This window comes from Geotrypetes seraphini, chromosome 12, assembly GCF_902459505.1.
Source record: "Geotrypetes seraphini chromosome 12, aGeoSer1.1, whole genome shotgun sequence".
Classification (NCBI taxonomy): Eukaryota; Metazoa; Chordata; class Amphibia; order Gymnophiona; family Dermophiidae; genus Geotrypetes; species Geotrypetes seraphini.
In genome coordinates this window covers 84,082,140-84,102,258 of record NC_047095.1, presented here as the reverse complement: position 1 = coordinate 84,102,258, position 20,119 = coordinate 84,082,140, and the positions used below count along the sequence as shown (strand labels likewise).

Sequence of the window (20,119 nt, the reverse complement as noted above, 5' to 3'; positions counted from 1 at the left end):
TAATTTGGCTCAGCTACAAAAAAGTCATCAGTATATTAAGCCAACCTTTACTCCCCCCCCTCATATAATAATTTGGCTTGTTCAGTTTTCTTGATAGGGGAGGGGAGACAGGGGTTTGTTGGTCCTTGCTCTGTATATTTGTATTTATAAAATGACAATTGTACAGAATATTTCTTTTTATCTAATATAATAAAACCCTAAGCGCGCATGAGCACTGTTACCTGCGTGGTTCCGTTTTCCGTGAGCTGTAGGTCCCCGGCAGGCAACAGTGCACATGCGTGCTTAGGATTCTGTTTCCCTGTAAGAACATTCGCGCACCAGAAGGTGATGTTTTCCATAAATAACTTGCTCAGGAACATCTTTTCCAAAGTTCTTTGTGCTCCCTGCTCCCTTAATGTATTTTCGGATTTTATTTTTAAGTTCAAAGACGCGGCGGTGGCTCCTCTCATGATCCCCGCCTGTGTCTCTGACGCAGGCGGGGATCGTGAGAGGAGCCGCTGCAGCAACTTTAAATTTACTAATAATTCTGCCAAGGTTTTCGTCTAAGCACACTCGCTGACCTAAAGTTTTATATTTTAAGTTCTGCCTTGCTCCCTGATCCCTTAATGCTTTCCCAAACTGTTGTTTTCATTTCAAAGTGCCAGCAAGTTTAGTCTAACACTTTCCTTTGGGGTTATAGCATTCACGTTCTACAGTCGCCATAACAATTTTCCATGTGTGCACGTTCGGTGCGCGTAAGTTTGCTTTTAAACGAGTGTCCAGTGGCGGTTTACCTTCCACAAGTCACTCTGTGCCGGTTTACTACTTTGCCGATTTACTACTCCATATTCTGTGCTGGTTTACTTCATAACAACTATTCTGTGCCGGTTAGCTGTTACTGTGCGATTAAAAAAAAAAAAAGGTCTATTCCCCCAAAAGACCCCTGAAATCTCCACACACACACAATGAGAAGGTGGCAGTCAAACACACACAGAAGAACAGGGGGCAAGAGAGACAGATTGAAAAAAAAAATAAATAAACACTGCACAAGAAGAGAAAGACACAGAAAAACAAAACATACAGCGGCCAATGAGAGAGAGACTGAAATAAAGAAATACAGACAAGGAGATAGACAGATAGACAGAAGGGGGCCATTGATAACATATTGTAATGATTAGACACCTTTTTATACTGAAAGTATAATTACAATAAAGGGAGGGGGTGATATATAGTTATATTATAGGTTAATCAATATTTATGAATATTACACATGTATGATATTTTTGATTACAGTATTTGTGGAAAGGGAGGGTGGGGGAGGGGCTTAATTTATGTATTTAAGATGATAATAGAAAAGAATTTCAAGTGATGTGTATGATTCAATTGATGTAATATTGTACACTTGATGCAAGATGAAAAAATGAATAAAGAATTGGAAAAAAAAAATCTAACAGGCTTAAACACTAGTACTTTAATAAAATACGTTCAATATAAAATCATAACTGAGGCTTGTGCGGATGGGATCAGATGGTTTGCGGGGACCGAGCTCGCCAAGACGGGGCGGAAATGTGTTTTTTAAATTTCAGTCTTAGTAGTTTGCCAGTCCACAAAATAATTATTTTATTTCTGCCGGTCCACGGGTGTAAAAAGGTTGAAAAACACTGCTTTAAAGCATTAAATAGTGCCAAATTTGTGCCAAATTCATACCAAATAAATATTAGAAAATCCAAAAATTGCTTAACTTAAAGTTTGGTTTCTCTCGAGACTACAGGGAGCTCACGGCAGCCATTTCCTATTTGCGATCTACACGGGGCAGGAGCATAGGAAGATCACTCCTGCTCCAAAAGCCTGCTAGACCACCAGGTAAGGCCAGGATGCCGGGAGGAAGGCTGGAGAGAGGCGGGAACGTGATAAAATATGGGGTTTTCACCCCCCCCCAAAAAAAAATAAAAATTGCGAATTTGTGAAACCATGAGTGTGGAAACCGCGAATGGGGAGGGGGAAGTGTACTAAATACTGCACATTTTATTTGAAAGCTATAGACCAGGAGGCACTTAGCATGCCCTAACGTCCCTTAGTGCATGCTAAGCTTTAGTAAAAGCCATGAATTTGGTCTTGGAGAATAAGTTGTACAGTGTCTGCATCTATGAGACAAACTTGGTTCTTTTTGTTACATAGAGCATTTTGGACCCCAGTTAGATTATAAAAGTTGTACTTTACTAGTACATGGAAAGAACAATTGCCATACAAAAAGGGAATTATAATAATTTTAAAAGATTTGGGGGCCATTGATAACATATTGTAATGATTAGACACCTTTTTACACTGAAAGTATAATTACAATAAAGGGGGGGGGTGATATATAGTTATATTATAGGTTTAATCAATATTTAGTAAAAGCGTCCCTAAGTTTGTACTAGAAGCAATGAAGGGTTAAATAACTTGCCAAAGATAGCCAGGAGCAGTAGATTTGGAACCGGGCTCTAACCACTAAGCTACTCCTCCACTGCAGTGAGTTAGTTGCAAGACAGGAACGAATGTTCACCTCTCCTGCTCTCTACTGGCAAAGGGTGGGGCAGTGGTGGCCCAGCCTTGCTCTGACTCTCAGTGACTCAGTCCGGCATGCTGCTTCTGCAGTGTACACACACAAACAGACCGTATCTCTCAGGCAACTTGGGGCAGGAAGTAACGTCAGACCATCTGAAAAGAGACAGGGAAGGGCGTGGAGCAGCAATGTTAGGGGCGGTGGAGCAGTTCTCTGGCTCAGTCCCCCTCTGCCTAGACAGAAACAAGTTTCATTTCTTGTGTTTGTGCTCAGCTTCCTGGTTCTCTCAGTATGCTGAACTGGAATACGTCTCATTTACTGTGTGGCTGCTGCTTGCTGCTGGTGTTGGTGAGAGTTTCTGGGCACACTGGGAAGAAGGGGGCAAAGGAGCAGATAGTGCCACAGGGGGTCCCCACAGGTTATTCAGAGGTGCAGAGGCAGCTGGAGGCATTCACTGATTTGTCCAAGCAATACTGGCACTACATAAGCTGCAGACTGTGGCAAGAGGACTGTGTGAAAGAAGAAAGTGAGAGCCTGCAGGGTAAGACCTTTGTTTTTCTCTTACCTGTATGCACACCCTAGTGCAATTGATGTTAATCTTTTTTTTTTTATCACACTAATCTATTTATGCAGTTCTATAGAGAGATGTAAAAACCAGTCTTTTCTCCATAGCGTTTACAAGTTAATCAAGACTGACAATACAAAACAGATAAGTTTCTGGTTCCCATTCTCCTGTACTCTTCTCCTAGTCACACACTCTTTATTTCATACATAGATGGAAAAAGTGGAACTGTCTCTTAACTGGGACCTTTAGGTTTGTCTTCTGGATGAATCCCAGATATCCAGGTATCGCACAGATTTCCTTATACATAGTAACATAGTAAAGTAACGACAGATAAAGACCAGACTGGTCCATCAAGACTGCCCTGGAACTACATGCATTGCAATTTCATGACTGAATTGGAGGAGGTTCTTTTTATGTGTTTCTTCTGGGACACAAACCATAGAAGTCCACCTGATTCTGTCCTCGGGTTCCAACTACTGGCATTGCCATTGAAGCTTACTGCAGCCCATCCAAACCATTTCCTTTGCAGGATTCAGTCCGTGAAAGTTTGCCCATTCATATGCTAGTTAGAGATCCTCTATGTTCATCTCATGCTTTTTTGAATTCCGTCACCATTTTCCTCTCCACCACCTCGCTCGGGAGGGCATTCCAGACATTCACCACCTTCTCCGTGAAAAATAATTTCCTAACATTACTCCTAAATCTACCACCCCCTAAACCTCAAATTATGTCCTCCAGGTTTACCAATTTCCTTTCTCTGGAAAAGATTGGGTCTTATATTAATACCTTTAAAATATTTAAATGTCTGTATCATATCACCCCTTCCCCTACAGTAGAATCTGTTATCAGGCACCCAGGGAGATTATTAGATGCTGGATAAATTTTGTTTCTGGTTACTTGAGAGTTACCTTTAAAAAATAGGCCTAATACTATACCATAATCTCTGTATTGACTTCATATTGAAATACAGTACATAAAAGCAAAGAATTCTTCTACCCTAAGGCCTGAAATTCCTTTCTGTCTTTTCCTTCTCAGGTTCCAGCCTCCTCCGTTGTCTCCCTTCCCACCTCCCCTTTCTGGTCTGGGTCACTCTATTATCCTCCTATCCCCAGTTGTAGGTCCAGCATCTGTTCCTTCCTTCCCAACCTGCTTTCTGGTGTGGGTCACTTTCTTTCCCCTTCGAGCAGGAGGGATCTGCCCTGCCCTGCTGACTTTGCGAGCCTGCTCTTCTCCAGCCCATCCGAGGGCTGCTAAAGGCCAGCGTGACCCGGCCTCTCTTCAGTCCACTGCGGGCCGCCGAAAGCTTTTTTCCGCTCCAGCGACTCCAAGGCAGAGGAAGGAGGAAGCTTCCTCCATCTTGTCCCTCCTTCCTCCGCCCGACGCCACTCGAGCAGGAGGGATCTGCCCTGCCCTGCTGACTTTGCGAGCCTGCTCTTCTCCAGCCCATCCGAGGGCTGCTAAAGGCCAGCGTGACCCGGTTTCTCCTCAGCCCACCTGTGGGCCGCCGAAAGTTCTTTTTCCTCCTTTTCAGTGACTCCAAGGCAGAGGAAGGAGGAAGCTTCCTCCACCTTGTTCCTCCTTCCTTCTCCCGACGCCACTCGTACAGGAGTGTGCGGACCTACTCCTGCTCTTCACTTGAACTCTGCCCCCACAGCCCACCCAAGAGCTGCCGTAGTCCCTGCAAGACAGTACTAGCACGTTTGGGCTCCTTTCTGCCTCACCTCACCGCCCTCCCCCCTCCTTGGCTTATCGAGGTCCACTGAGGGCCTCCAGACTCTCAGCTCCCCTCATCCAACCCTGATTCTGCCCGTTGTCAAAGTTTACCACTGTTTATATTCCTGTTTCTGTACCATATTTTATTATTGTCTTTGCTCCTGTTTAGATGCCAAACTTTATTCTGTCTTTGCTTAGTTCAGCACCAAACTGTATTTTCTGCCAAAGGTTTTTACCAGTCTCTCACTTTTCGGCTGCCCCGCTCCCCCCAGCACATCCTGGGCTATATACATACCTTAACTGTGCAATCTCCCTTGTTACCCATTTACTGCCCCAAGTCTCTCCGTTCTAGGCACCATATGGAAAGCGCTTAGCTGCTAATTGTCCTCACCGATATAGCCCCCCCTTAGACCTACCCCTAAAAAAAAAAAAAGGCTCTCCTCCCTACTCTTGGCCCTGCACTTAGACAGTTTTAATTTAAGTTCCCCTGCTCCTTCCTCAACTAACTCTATTCCCCCCATCCCCCGCTGCAGACTCTAACACACCAACCACCCTGTCCTAATCCCACCATGAACCCATCCTTCTGGATCCTTCTCCTCCTACTCTGCTCACCTCTCTATCCTTCCCTCTGTCTGAAACCTCCCTCCCCCAACCTACTCGACCCCGCTAACACCAACAACATCTGCCCTGGACTCAGAATCCCCACACTGATATGCACCAGAAATCCCCTTCCAAAGAAAACCCCCCGAAAAGTCAACCAAGATTCTCTAAAGCCCCTGCCCCCTGCCAATCTTCCCAACACTGCCACGGACTCTCTCACCCCAGTCCTGACACTTTATTGCAATGCCAGATCCGTGTGCAATAAGACCCAAATATTGAAAGACCTTCTAGACGAGGTTGACCCTGGATTCCTGTGCATCACAGACATGGATCGCCAAAAACGATCTATTCACACAAAACAAACTCCTCCCCCACGGTTACCAAGGCCTCTTCTCCCCCAGACCCAATTGAAAAGGAGGTGGTCTGGCACTCCTCTACAAATCTTTCTTTGACGTCCAGCTCCTTGAGACGTGCACCCATGCTTCTCTAGAATATTTGCTTGCCTCAGTCAATGACAAACTCCGCACCCACCCATTGGGCATCCTGTTACTATACCGCCCACCCACCCCTTGGACCAAATCCTCCAATCTCGTCTTTGAGACCATAACAAATGCCTTCCTTAAATTTCAAAGACTTCTGATCGTTGGTGATATCAATCTCCACCTTGACGACACCAACAGCAATGACACGTCTGAATTCAACAACTTCCTTACCTCTCTAGGCTTCCCCTCACCCACCCCATCCCCAACCCACGAAAAAGGGCACACTCTAGACTTCATCACTTTCCTTGATCTTACCGCCTTCAAAACTTCAACCGACGACACTCGCTGGGAACAAGTCCCTTGGTCTGACCACTTCTTAGGGACTACCTGCCTCACCATCTTCATGTCACATCTTGACTCCCCACCCCACTCCTCTCATTCCATAACCTTCCGCAAAAAAACCTCGAGAAACCTATTCTGGTCCAAATTCCTCAACCAACTCTAGACCTACAGACCCCGAATCCCATTGGCGCAACTGGACCGCCCTCTCCGAGTCCACCTACCACTCCCTTGCTCCATTATCCACTAAAACCATCTCCTACCCCCGAAAGGCCCCCTGGTACTTACCTCTTCACAGAGAATTGAAACAGAAATGTCGCGCTTTGGAGCGCAAATGGAAAAAATCTAAATCCCCCTCTGATAGACAGACCTGGAGGGTCAATATTAAACTTTACAATTCAACATTAAAAAAAGCCAGGAAGAACTTCTTCGGAGACAAGATCTCTAGATCCAACAACCAGATCAGTGCGCTGTTCAACATCTGGCGCTCCCTAACTACAAAAAAAGACCCATCTTTGCTCCCACCATCTCTATCAGCCGATGCCCTTGCAAATTTCTTTAATGAAAAGGTTACCACCCTAAGATGCTCCTTCCCTCCCACAGTCTCCTACAATTCCCTGACCTCTATTGACCTCAACCCTACCTTACCTGTATCCACCCCCATTCCTGCCGACAGATCCTGGACCGCCTTCGAGCTTGTCAACAAACCGCAAGTCTCCAAACTCTGCCTCAAACTAAAAACTTGCAAGTGCACTTTGGATCCTTTTCCCTCCTATCTATTCGAGAATATCCCTACACAGGCCATCGCTTCCCTCACCGAACTTATAAACTCTGCCCTAACATCGGGCCTTTTCTCCCCCGACATGGGACACATCTCATTGTCCCCTCTACTGAAAAAGGCCGACCTTGATCCCTCCATTCCATCAAATTACCGTCCTATAGCAAATATCCCTCTCCTAACCAAGTTATTAGAATCCATCATATCCACCCAACTCTCATCCTACCTAGAAAGATTCTCTATTCTCCTACCCCACCAATTCGGCTTCAGACCCAACTTCAGCACCGAATCCCTCTTGGCCTCACTAATCTCTAAGGTGCAACAACTCCATTCTCACAACAAATTTGCTGTTCTCCTTCAATTCGACCTCTCCGCAGCCTTTGATGTCGTCCACCATGACATCCTGATCTTCCAACTCTCTGAAATAGGCATAAGCTCCACAGTCCTAGATTGGTTCTCGAAATTCCTACGCTTCCGCTCCTACACCGTTAACACAAACGGTACCTCATCCCCCCCGGAAGCCAAAATGTAGAGTCCCGCAAGGCTCACCCCTCTCCCCTATCCTTTTCAACATCTACATGTCCTCTCTGAAACTCCTTCATCTATCCCCCCTAGAAACTCTCTACTCCTACGCTGATGACATCCTCATCCTACTCGAGACCGATTCGAACCTCTCTAACCTTGCTGAGAACATATCCACATGTATAACGAACCTCCAATCCTGGGCCCAATCTGTACAAATGAAACTGAATGAGTCCAAAACAAAACTACTTTGGCTCGGCCCAATTTTAGATCATTTACCCACCTCCATCCCACTACCTTCCGGCCCCACTCTTCAGCTTGAGTTTTCAAGCAAAGTCCTAGGCATCGTCATAGACTCCTCTCTCTCTTTCAATGATCACCTCAACTCCCTGGTAAAAAAATGCTTCTTTAGCCTCCATATGTTGAGGAAAGTGAGATCCTGCTTCCATCATTCTCATTTCGCCGTCCTCGTTCAATCCACCATCCTCTCTAGACTGGACTACTGCAACTCCATCTATATAAGCCTAACTAAGAAAAACCTTCATAGACTTCAGCTAATTCAGAACGCCGCGGCCAAGCTTATTTTCGCAAAAGGCAAGTTCGATCACGTATCCCCACTCTTCTCCAAGCTTCACTGGCTCCCAGTATACTCCAGAGTCCTCTATAAATGTGCCTGCATAGCCTTCAATATTCTACATGGTGTCCTTCCTCCCTTTATCCCACTCTTTTGGAATTCCTCAAACCCACACTCCACTAGACCCTCCCAAAAACTGAAACTATCTTTCCCCTCTATAAAAGGTATATCCCGCGCAGGAAAACTTGGAACATCCCTCCCCTTTAGAACCACAGAACTCTGGAACAACCTCTCATCCCCGCTCAGAAATTCTAGCTCCTTCCAATCCTTCCGCAAACACTTGAAAACTTGGCTCTATTCAAAAATCTAATCACCTCCCGTTCTCTAGTACCCTGTCCCTCTCTATCTTCTCAGTCCCTCTCCTATATCCCTTCATTGTAGTTCCTTTCCTCTTAACTTCTGTAAACCGTGCCGAGCTCTGCGCTTGCGGAGATGGCGCGGTATACAAACCTAAGGTTTAGTTTAGTTTAGCTTCTTCTCTCCTCCCCACTTATTGTTCCAGCATCCATTCATTCCCCTCTCGTGCCCTTCACCCAGCAGGTCTAGCATCCATGTCCTGTCCTCCCCCCAAACACACTTTTGGTCCACCTTCCCCCCCCCTTCAGGTCTGCCCTCCCTCCATCCCTCAGCATGGGTCTCCCCCCCTCCCCTTACCTGCTTGTGGCTCTTCTGAAGCATCAGTGGCAGCCACAATTCCCTCCAGCCCCCGAAGCAATAGTGGCAGCTGGTCCTGACAACACTCCTTCTCTCCAGTCCCCAAAGCAGCAGCAACAGCCAGTCTTGACAACCCCCCTCTCCTTTCCTCCAGCCCCTGAAGCAGCAGCCGATCCTGACAACCCCCCTCCCTCCCACCATAAATAGGCTGCTTCTGGCCAGCCCCGGCAGGGTCTTTCGCTCTGCCCCTATGTACATCCCTTTGCAAATAGGCACTACATAAATTCAGCAGATATTTGCAGAATAGTGCCTAGGTGCCATATTGGCATTTATACACATAAGTGCACAGACATACATGTAAATGCTAGTATTATAAACATTTAAGTGTGTAACGAGCATTATTATTTCTATAGCACTACCAGATGCATGCAGCACAGTAATGATAAAAAGGGCAGTGCAGAACCTTAAAGCCTGTGCACGCTCTCAGTGTCTACTAGTCTATTCCCTCTAACTCAGGAAGTCTCATCAGAAGGGGCAGGATTGTCAGATGCCGAGAGCAGGTATGGGCTCCCAGCCCCTGCACTGCCCTTTTTTTTAACTTCTGCAGCAGAACCAGAAGGCATGATGATGATAGCGATGGTGGCGAGGCAAACGCAAGTGAGGCCCGTGCTGGACTGAGGAGTAAGGGAAAAGAGAAATGACGGGGGATGGGGGGATTGAGGAAGAGATGCTGGTCAGTGAGGAGAGATGATAATGAAACATGGGGAAAGGGAAGAAACATAGAAATATGATGGCAGATAAAGGCCAAACAGCCCATCTAGTCTGCCCATCCGCAGTAACCATTATCTCTTCTTCTCTCTAAGAGATCTCATATGCCTATCCCAGGCCCTTTTGAATTCAGACACAGTCTCTGTCTTCACCACCTCTTCTGGGAGATTGTTCCATGTTCCTTTCGGTAAAAAAGTATTTTCTTAGATTACTCTAGAGCCTATCACCACTTAACTTCATCCTATGCCCTCATTGCAGAATTTCCTTTCAAATTAAAGAGACTCGACTCATGCACATTTACATTACGTAGGTATTTAAATGTCTCTATCATATCTCCCTTCTCCCGCCTTTCCTCCAAAGTATACAGATTTAAATCTTTAAGTCTGTCCCCATACCCCTTATGATGAAGACCACATACCATTTTAGTAGCGTCCTCTGGACTGACTCCATCCTTTTTATATCTTTTTGAAGGTGCAGCCTCCAGGATTGTACACCATATTCTAAATGAGGTCTCACCAAAGTTTTATACAGGGGTATCAATACCTCCTTTTTCCTACTAGCCATACCTCTCCCTATGCAACCTAGCATCCTTCTAGCTTTCGCTGTCACCTTTTCAACCTATTTGGCCACCTTAAGATCATCACACACAATCACACCCAAGTTCCGCTCTTCTGTCATGCACATAAGCTCTTCACTCCCTAATCTGTACCATAGCCCAAATGCATGACCTTGTATTTCTTAGCATTAAATTTTAGCTGCCAAATTTCAGACCATTCTTCAAGCTTCGTCAGGTCTTTCTTCATGTTATTCACACCATCCGGCATGTCTACTCTAGTGCAGATTTTCGTATCATCCGCAAAGAGGCAAATATTACCTGACAACCCTTCAGCAATATCGTTTATAAAAATGTTAAAAAGAACAGACCCAAGAATGGAACCTTGAGGCACACCACTGGTAATATCCCATTCCTCAGAGCGATCTCCATTGATCACTACCCTCTGTCGCCTTCCACTCAACCAGTTCTTGACCCAGCCCGTCACTTTGGGACCCATCCCGAGGGAATTCAGTTTATTTATTAGACGTCTGTGTGGAACACTATCAAAGGCTTTGCTATAATCTAAATACACCACATCTAGCGAATATCCTCTATACAATTCTCTGGTCACCCAGTCAAAGACATTGATCAGATTTGTCTGACAAGACCTACCTCTAGTGAATCCATGGAGTAGAAAAGAGGGACAGATGCTGAAATAGGGGGGTAGAACAAAGAGATAGGGAGATAAACAAGGGGGACTGGAAAGGAATAAAGAGGGGAGATGCTGGAAATGGATGGGAAAAGAAAAGAGCATGAGAGTCTGGATAAACATGAAGGAAGGGGAAGAGATGGGAATTAGAATGACTGGGGTGGGGGTAGAGTTAAGAGGCATAGTAGTGCAGGGTAGTGGGCATGTGCTTAAAGTCTTCCTCTCAAAAATGACTTTGATCTGATGTCTCCCGATTACCAAGGAAGTGTGAATTCTTTTGAAGGTCCGGTCCTTGGAAACCAGGTATTTGGTTTCTTTTGTTGCTCTTGAGCTTTGGTCCTAAAATATGTAAACTAAGCCTAGGGTTACCAGACGTCCGGGTAAACCCGGATATGGCCTCTTTTTAGAGGACTGGCTGGGTGCCCGGGTGGACTTTCCAAAACCCGGTAGTTTGTCTGGGTTTTGGAAAGCCTCGACCTCCCAGCATTGTTTGGAGGGCCTTTGAGCATGTGTGGATAACATCACATGCATTCACGCATGCTTGGAGGCCCTCCAGACGCGACCCGGTCAGAAAAGAAAGATAAGGCTTTGTGGAAGCGGGGCTAGAGCTGGAATGGGGTGGTGCTGGAGGCGGACCAAGGCGGGGATGAGGGCAGAATAGAGCGGGGTCATGTGAACAGGTTTCTTTGTGCAAAAATCTGGTAACCCTAACTAAGCCCAAAAAATAGGAGACATCCAATCTACCTACAAGGATCAGACTTGTAATATCTCCTGGAGGCCTTTGGCTAACACTCTGGGTAGGCCCTGAAGTGTCAATTAGGCTAACTTTCAGATTAGTCCCTAAACAGCACAATGTCATACTGACAACTCCCCTTTGTTATCCCTGCAACAATTAAAACTCCAGGGAGGTTTCTCACTGGGCATAAACTAAGTGCAAAGGCTGCACCTTAAAAACAAACACAGCTATTGACAGTTTAGTGTTCCATTTAAATTGTGGTAAAAGTTTGGTTGACATTTCAAAGGGTATGTGGTTGAGAATTTCAGAAAGGAAATGAAACAAAAAGATCAATCATTTTAGACAAAAGTGGAATCCATGGAGGGGGTTCTTGAGAGTTTTGTGCAACATATTCTTTTCTTTTTGTAGGTTGGAGCCTAGCCTTAATGGGACAAGACTATCTGAAGATTCTTGCCAACTGGTACTGCAGCATCAGTACGTGTTGTGAAACGGGGGACTGTAGGATATCTAATAATATTACAGGTAATTCCCACACTCTAGCCATCTGAGTGAGGAACTGTGGTCCAGATGCATGGAACTTCAGGAAACTGTCAGCCATTGATTTCTAGTCCTTCTTAACTTTTATCTCACTGTTTGAGCTTGAAAAACGTAGGCCAACACCAAAGACCAATGGGACAGGAGTAGGGTAGAGGCGGAAACAGCAACAAGAGGGTAGGCACAGCCATGTAGAGCTTGGAGACCCTATGCACGATGCAATCAACCTGCTAGAAGTCCTTCCTTAGCCACTGATCACTACTCTATTTAAGTGCCCTGGACATTTGCCATTCTTGTCTGACTCTTTCGACAACCGTGGGACAAAGTCCTTTTATCTATAAGTGCCCTAGTTTACATAGCCATAGTTGGATGTCAACAACATTAGCTTCTGACCTGCTTGGACAGAGGCTGCTCTATCTCTCTCTATTACTACACTCTATAAATGGGAAATAGTATTGTTAGCCTCAGCGTTACGAAATGGAATTACCCTGCCATTACAACACATTTTGGACGTCTGATAATCAGAAAAGGCATGCATGGGATTATTTCAGTATTATTAGAGACTACGATGTTTATGGCAAATTAATGAGAAGGCGGCTATGCACATCTGAACAAGAGTCTCGCAAAACTCAAGCACCGCGTTAACATAAGAGCATCAGAATAGCCTTACTGGATCAGACCAATGGTCTTCACAAAGGCCAATCCAAGCCACAAGTATCTGGCAAAAACCCAAATAGTAGCAGCATTCCATGCCACTAATCCAGGTAATAACAGTCAATGGCAAACATCTATCTATTTAATATCCTGCCCTGTCTTTACAAGTCCATATATATCCCTAGGGAACTGGATTGTAATATAATAGGACTAGTGTTTAAGCCCGTTAAATTAACGGGTGCTAGAATAGATGTGCAATCTTAATATTGTATAAAATTTGCAGAAAACTTAGCATGAGAGCTTTAAAATGCTCTACCCTCCCCAAGCAACAATGCATACAAACATGTAGAGCAAAGTTTAAACCTTGGTCGCTGTTGTTTGATTGTCTGTATTTTATTGTTCTCTGTCTCCTTGCCCACTGTCTGTCTCTTTTTTTGCTGACTATCTCCTTAGCTGTTGTCTGTCTGTCTATCTCACTTGGTCGCTGTGTTTGTTTGGTTTTTTCCTGTGTATCTACTTGTTCACTGTCTGTCTGTGTCTTTGGCTGCTGTATGTCTGTATATATATTTTTTTACAGTCTAACTCCTTGGTCACTGTATGTGTGTTGTTTTTTTCCTGTATTTATCCTTGGGCACTGTATGTTTTGTATTTTTTTTCAGTCTTTCACTGTTTGTATTTGCCCACTGTCTGTCTTTCTATCTGCTTGGTCGCTGTCTGTGTGTGTTTATTATTTTGGTCTGTGTCATTGGCCGCTGTATGTTTCTATTTTTTTGCTTTCTGTCTCCTTAGCCTTTGTTTGTGTGTATTTTGGCCGCTGTATGATTGTTTTTTGTTTTGCTGTCTGTCTCCTTGGTCATTGTGTACTGTATTTTTGAATGGGGTTTTGTTTTTGTTTTTACTGTCTGTCTCCTTAGCCGTTCTCTGTCTATCTATCTCCTTGGTCGCTGTGTTTGTTTGTGTTGTTTTGCAGTTTATATACTTTGTTGCTGTCTGTCTGTGTGTCTCATTGGCTGCTGTGTCTGTTTGTGTTTTTGTCTCTGTGTGTCTCTCTCCTTGTCCACTATTTTTTTTCCAATATGTCTCTTTAGTCCCCTGTCCTTCTGTGAGTGTCTTTCACTGCTACCTAACTCTGTTTCATTATGTGTGACATATTTCCATCAGTCTGTCAATGTGTTTGGTTGTTTTTTTTTTCTTGCACTGTCTCTCCCTAGCCCCCTGTCCTTATGTGTGTGTGTGTGGAGATCTCAGAGGGATGTTAGGGGGATGTAATATGTGTGGAGAAGTCAGGGGGCTTTGGGGAGAATATGGGGCTTCTCCCACCTACCTTTTTTTTCTTTATCAGGAAAGTTGCAGAGAGTAACTCCAAACTGGCACAGAGAAAGTACTAAAAAGTAAATTCTCACAGAGTAAATTTTTTAAAGTAGTAAATTGGCACAGAGTGAATTGTGTAGGGTAAATAGGCACTGGACACTCGTTGTTATGCGAACGTGCGCATGCGGAAAATTGCTTTGACAACCTTGGAACACGCATGGTATTACCTCGCGGGAAATAGCTTTGACAACCGAACGCGCATGCTATTACCCCGACGGTAGTTGTGTCTGCAAACTTTCAGGGGCTTTGTTCAGGTGAAAGGAAGAGCTACATACCTCTTTATCTCGTGGGTTTAAAGTTAGGCGGCCATCCCAGGTCTTCAGAGCAGCTGCTGCCGCGGGTTTAAAGTTAGCCGGTCAGGTCTTCAGAGCGGCAGGGGGAGGCAACCTTTTTTTCAATGTCTGCCGGGTAAAGCGCCGTGCCGAGGAGAGCAAGCAGTGAGTGAGTTTTCCCTTATTAGGGGAAATCGCCGAGGCGAAAATGGCATTGCAGGAGAGCATGAGCAGTAGCGGTTGTTGCGGGAGGGGGAGGGTTGGAGTTGGCGACGTGCAGGCTGCTGTGAACAGGAGCGGCAGGACCATGAGGCGGGAGTGCGGGAGTGTGTTGTTCGTCTTCCCCTATCTGGGGAAAGCGCCGTGTCGAGGAGAGGCGGGAGTGAGCTTTTAGGCTTCCCCTATCTTGGGAAACCGCCGTGGCGAAAATGGAGGGAAGAGCCGCGTTGTTAAATTTGTCAGCTTCGCGTGGGGCCGTAGTAAGAGCGGGGCATGCTGCATTCTTGGCGGCCACGGACCTACGGATCATGGAAGCACGCCGATGAGAGTGCGCATGCGCCGCCTACGGTTTTATTATATAGATATGATTCTACCCCACTCATGTAAGCTTCAAAAGGACGCCTCAGCCCTACCACTCCACCGCTTTGTTGTCTCAAAATCGCGGGAAGAATTACATGGTGCCTCATCATTGGCTGCCCATCTTAGGTACAGTTGTGATAGTTTTCCACTTAATCGTATTTCATAATTATAAATTAAATAAATAGTATACATTTAAATATAAAGTGCATTTGTACTTAGCTTAATCACAGCTATTTATTTAATTTATAATTATGAAATACGATTAAGTGGAAAACTATCACAACTGTACCTAAGATGGGCAGCCAATGATGAGGCACCATGTAATTCTTCCCGCGATTTTGAGACAACAAAGCGGTGGAGTGGTAGGGCTGAGGCGTCCTTTTGAAGCTTACATGAGTGGGGTAGAATCATATCCTATTATATTACAATCCAGTTCCCTAGGGATATATATGGACTAATCCAGGGCAAGCAGTGGCTTCCCCCATGTCTGTCTCAACAGCAGAATATGAACTTTTCCTCCAGGAACTTGTCCAAACCTTTTTAAAACCAACTACATTAACCGCTCTTACCACATCCTCTGGCAATGCATTCTAGAGCTTACCCTCTGAGTGTGTCCCTTTTCTACAATAGTATGAATGATCCTTGTTTTAGCTTTTGTAAGGATCAGATTAGTGTTCCTGCTTGGACTTTACAGAACCTATTTGACTCATCAAGGGGGCATGTCAGGGGTGTTCCAAAAGGTGGCACAACATTGCCTCAGGGCGTCTACCTAGAGTGCCAGCATTTACACATGGTTTCAGCAGGCATAAGCCTGGATCTTAAAGTTAGACATGACAATTGGCATTAAGCATCATTCAATAAAGGGTGCGTGTCCTTTATAGAATAGCGCCTAGTGCCGATTGATTTCAGCTCCCATTTTTGAGTGCCATGTATAGAATTTGCCCCACATCCACACAAAATATGAGGGATCTTCAAAAGGTTTCTGCACTTTTATTTTTTTAAAACACCATTTATTAAATATCTCAAAAGCAAATTGCATCACTACCTGCAAGGTGCGCTGGCTTGCCTGACTGGTCACATGAAATTCTACGACACGCCCTCTTATCGCCTCTCCCGCCCCAACAATTTCCCACGAAAATGCAGAAACATTTTGAAGAACCGTTGTAGATGTATTCCTAGATGGTAGATATGTGCCTAGTAATATCAGTTATTATTATATATATATATTATATATATTATTATATATAGTAATATTACTTATTATATATGTACACTCAGTACTATATTTTAATTTACTTACAATAAAGTTCTGAAACTTCTAGACAGAGCTTCTATTTTATTGATTTCTGCTGTCCTCTGCCACTCACCTTAAATTCTATATTTCCTTTATTTTTCAGTTATTATTCTGTTCTTAAGACTGATGTCTTGTGTTTATCAACCTCTCAGTTCTTTTTTAAAAGCAGATCGGTGACATTAAAAATCTGATTTGAAATGCGGGGAGCTATATTGCCATGTTCCTATATCTTGGAGATATAGTAACAGTGGTCTGCGTTCTTCTCTTCCTTAGGTCTAAAGTTGGACCTCAGCAGGAGATTACATGGGCAACATTTGACCCAGGAGGTGGTTCTGAAAGCAGTGCAGAATTTCTTGCAGCTGCAGCAACCTGAGAAAGCACTGACTCTTTCCTTCCATGGCTGGTCTGGCACTGGCAAGAACTTTGTGGCCCGCCTAATAGCCGAGAACTTGTACCGAGATGGAATGAAGAGCGCATGTGTCCGGATCTTTATCTCACAGCTTCATTTTCCACACACGAGCTATTTGGATTCATACAAGGCAAGTAAACATGCAGGCATTTAAGAAATCTCAGAAATCTTTTAAGTCATTGTAAATAATAATAATTATTATTATTTATGTACTGCTTTTACCAATACGTTCTAAGCAATAACTTGGGAAAATAAGCTGCAATCAGTTACAACGAAGAACTACTGCGAATCAATTAAGATAAAATATATTTTGTAAATAACATTTCACCACTGTACTTCTTAGAAGACTTAAGAGACTGGGATTGTTCTCCCTTGAGAAAAGGAGACTGTGAGGGGATATGATCGAAACTTTCAAAATACTGAAAGGAATCGACAAAATAGAGCAGGAAAAAAAAATTATGTCCAATGTCCAATGTGACACGGACAAGAGGACATGGACTGAAGCTAAGGGGGGGCAAGTCCAGGACAAATATCAGGAAGTTCTGCTTCACGCAACGAGTGGTGGACACCTGGAATGCTCTCCCAGAGGAGGTTATTGCGGAATCCACCGTTCTAGGATTTAAAAGCAAACTAGATGCACATCTCCTTACGAGAGGCATAGAGGGATAGGGGTGACTAAAATTATGCCAGGTGTACACCTGGCTGGGCCTCCGCGTGTGCGGATAGCCGGACTTGATGGACCGAAGGTCTGATCCGGAGATGGCAGTTCTTATGTACTAAGCCATGGTAGAAGTTTCTACTGTGGCCCAGAGCGCTAAATGCTCTGACGCTCATAGAATTCCTATGAGTGTTGGAACAGTGTTAGAGCATTTAGTGCTCCGGGCCGTGGTTGACACCTCTACCGCGGCTCAGTAAAAGAGGGCCATTAGTTTCACTCTTCTTAAATACTAAATACAAATAACAACCTAATAGACAGTCTCTAAGCTCACCTCAAATTTTGGGAACCAAATAAGCAAGAAATTTCTCAAAAATCTTCAATCTTTTTTCTACCTTTCACAAAGGAAGACTAGGGATAGGAAGTTGTTTGTGTATTGGGTACTTGATGTACCACTTTATCTTACAGAAGATCAAAAAAGTTTACATAATATAAAATTACAATAAAATATCAGAGTTACAAACAGGAGAAAGGAACTACAAAGTTAAAACAGGACAGAACTCATTCATACCAAGATAAAGAATAAAAGGAGGAAGGAAAAAGGGGAGGGAACTTATGTCTATGGGGCTCAAATGCATCACTATCTTGGCACTCCAGGAAAGGCCAATCCCAAATAATTTCAATATAGTTTGCTATCAGACATTAGGGCCAAACTTTCTCTTATCAATTAAAAACAACACAAAACCTGAAGTCCTAAGGGAGGAGGCTAGGAAAAAGAAAGCTGAATTTCTGGTGGACTCATGGAGGGGCATTTTTGATAGGATGTCTATGTTTTCGCTTCGACCTTTTGGGAAAGATGTAAAGAAATTCTGTAGAGAAAATGTCTGTTCTCAAAAAAGCAAGACATCTTTTTTTTTTTTTTAATGACCAATGTAGATGTTTTGATCCTTAGTATGTCTATCTTTTTTGCCATTCTCAAGTATAAATACGTCCACATGAAAACGGTACAAAAGAAAGTTTTCATCTAGGCATTCTATTCAGACAGTTGAGCATAGCAGAGGGACTTTTCTAAGAAGTCCTGTAGTGAATTTCACATTAAAAGTCCCAGGTACAGATATCACTGTATCTTGCTTATATTGTATGGTGAGCCCTCCAAAACCCACCCAAAACTTACTCTACCAGCATACCATAGCTCTTATGCCTGCAGATGTCATCTTAATGTAGGTACAATAGGTTTCATCTTAATACAATATAAGTAAAATATGGTGAAATCTGTACCTGGAACTTTTAATGTAAAATTCACCACTGTACTTCTTAGAAGAGCCTCTGCTCTCTGGGCTCAAATGGCTGTTACCATCTGAAGTTGCTTGGGCTGAGAACTTTCAGCACCCCCTCGTAATACATGCTAGAATGTACTGTTTTTTAAACATCTTTGGGTGGTGGGAGGGGGTTAGTGACCACTGGGGGAGTAAAGGTGTGGGGGGGGTCATGCCTTAATCCCTCCAGTGGTCAGCTGGGGCACCTTTTTAGCATTTAGATGCTTTTAAAACAGGTTTAACTCCAAATGTCTAAAAAATGCCCAGGATCTTTTGTTAAAGGTTTGATTATGCCTGACAAACATCCTAAGTCCTAAGACTGTCCTAAGCCCGCCCCAAAAATGCCTCTAACATGCCCCCTTAAGATTTGGATGAACTGGAGACAAAACAACCAGAAAGATGTCTAGAAAGTCTGTTTTGAGAATGCCCACTTGGACGTTTTGATTAGTAAGATGTCCAAGTGCTGGTTTATGCTGTCTTTTGGATGTCTATCTTTTTTGAAAATAAAGCCCCAAAAAGAGCAAATCTGAGAGATGGACGAACTAGGCAATGCACATCAAAAGATCACAGAGCTCTTGAAGGAGTACATGAGATCATTAGAGAGGAGAAATTGAACCAAATACAATACTGCACAGGCAACCAATGAAGTTGGATAAACAATGGGGAGACCTAGTCAAATTTCTTTGCTTACAGAAGCATTCTAATTGCAGAGTTTTGCAGTGTTTGAAGTTGATGGAGTTGAAAATGTGGAAGGCCTGCATACACGGAATTACAATATTTGAGACAGGAAATTATGAATGTGCAAAATGTATGTATGGATTTGAAATTGAAGCAGTGGTGAACAGAATGAAAACAATGCAGTCAAGAATAGCCTGTTCTTACAACCTGGGCAATTTGCTTGTCAAAGGAGAGCTTAGAGTCAACGATGACCCCCCAGATAATGGAATAAATCTACAATAGGGCTGCCCAAGTCCGGTCCTCGAGATCTACTGGCAGGCTAGGTTTTTAGAATATCCACAATGAATATGCATGAGAGAGATTTGCAAAATGCATACCAAGAAGGCAGTGCAGGCAAATCTTTCTCATGCATATTCATTGTGGATATCCTGAAAACCTGGCCTGCCAGTAGATCTCGAGGACCGGACTTGGGCAGCCCTGATCTACAAAATGAATAGAAATGTTGAAAAAGTATAGTGATAGAAGTAGTTTATTCAATGGTTCTATGATCTAACAGGCAATTGTTTTAGCAGAGTTCAACACAAGCCGGTGTAACAATGGAAGGAAGGCAAGGTATTTGAGAAGGCTGACAAGTCCAGGTCAAATGGAGATGTAGGAAAAATCAAAAGAATGTTATCTGCATAGAAAAAGAAATTAGCATTGTGATTTTTGATGAGTAACAAGGGAACTGATGAAGATGTTAAATAATAAGGGAGAGAGCACCGAATCCTGAGGCACATTGTAGGGGCACTTTTTTAG

At 43.8% G+C, this 20,119-nt stretch overlaps 1 protein-coding gene across 1 annotated transcript in view; it reads left to right on the top strand.

Moving 5' to 3' along the window:
* Positions 1-2,692: 2,692 nt before the first annotated feature.
* TOR3A (torsin family 3 member A) overlaps positions 2,693-20,119 on the top strand; it is a 60,842-nt gene continuing 43,415 nt past the window's right edge. Inside the window, exons 1-3 of the mRNA XM_033917152.1 lie at positions 2,693-3,065; positions 11,968-12,081; positions 16,537-16,802. Coding sequence (XP_033773043.1) covers positions 2,816-3,065; positions 11,968-12,081; positions 16,537-16,802 — 630 coding nt within the window. The 5' untranslated portion in view covers positions 2,693-2,815. The remainder of the gene's footprint in view (positions 3,066-11,967; positions 12,082-16,536; positions 16,803-20,119) is intronic.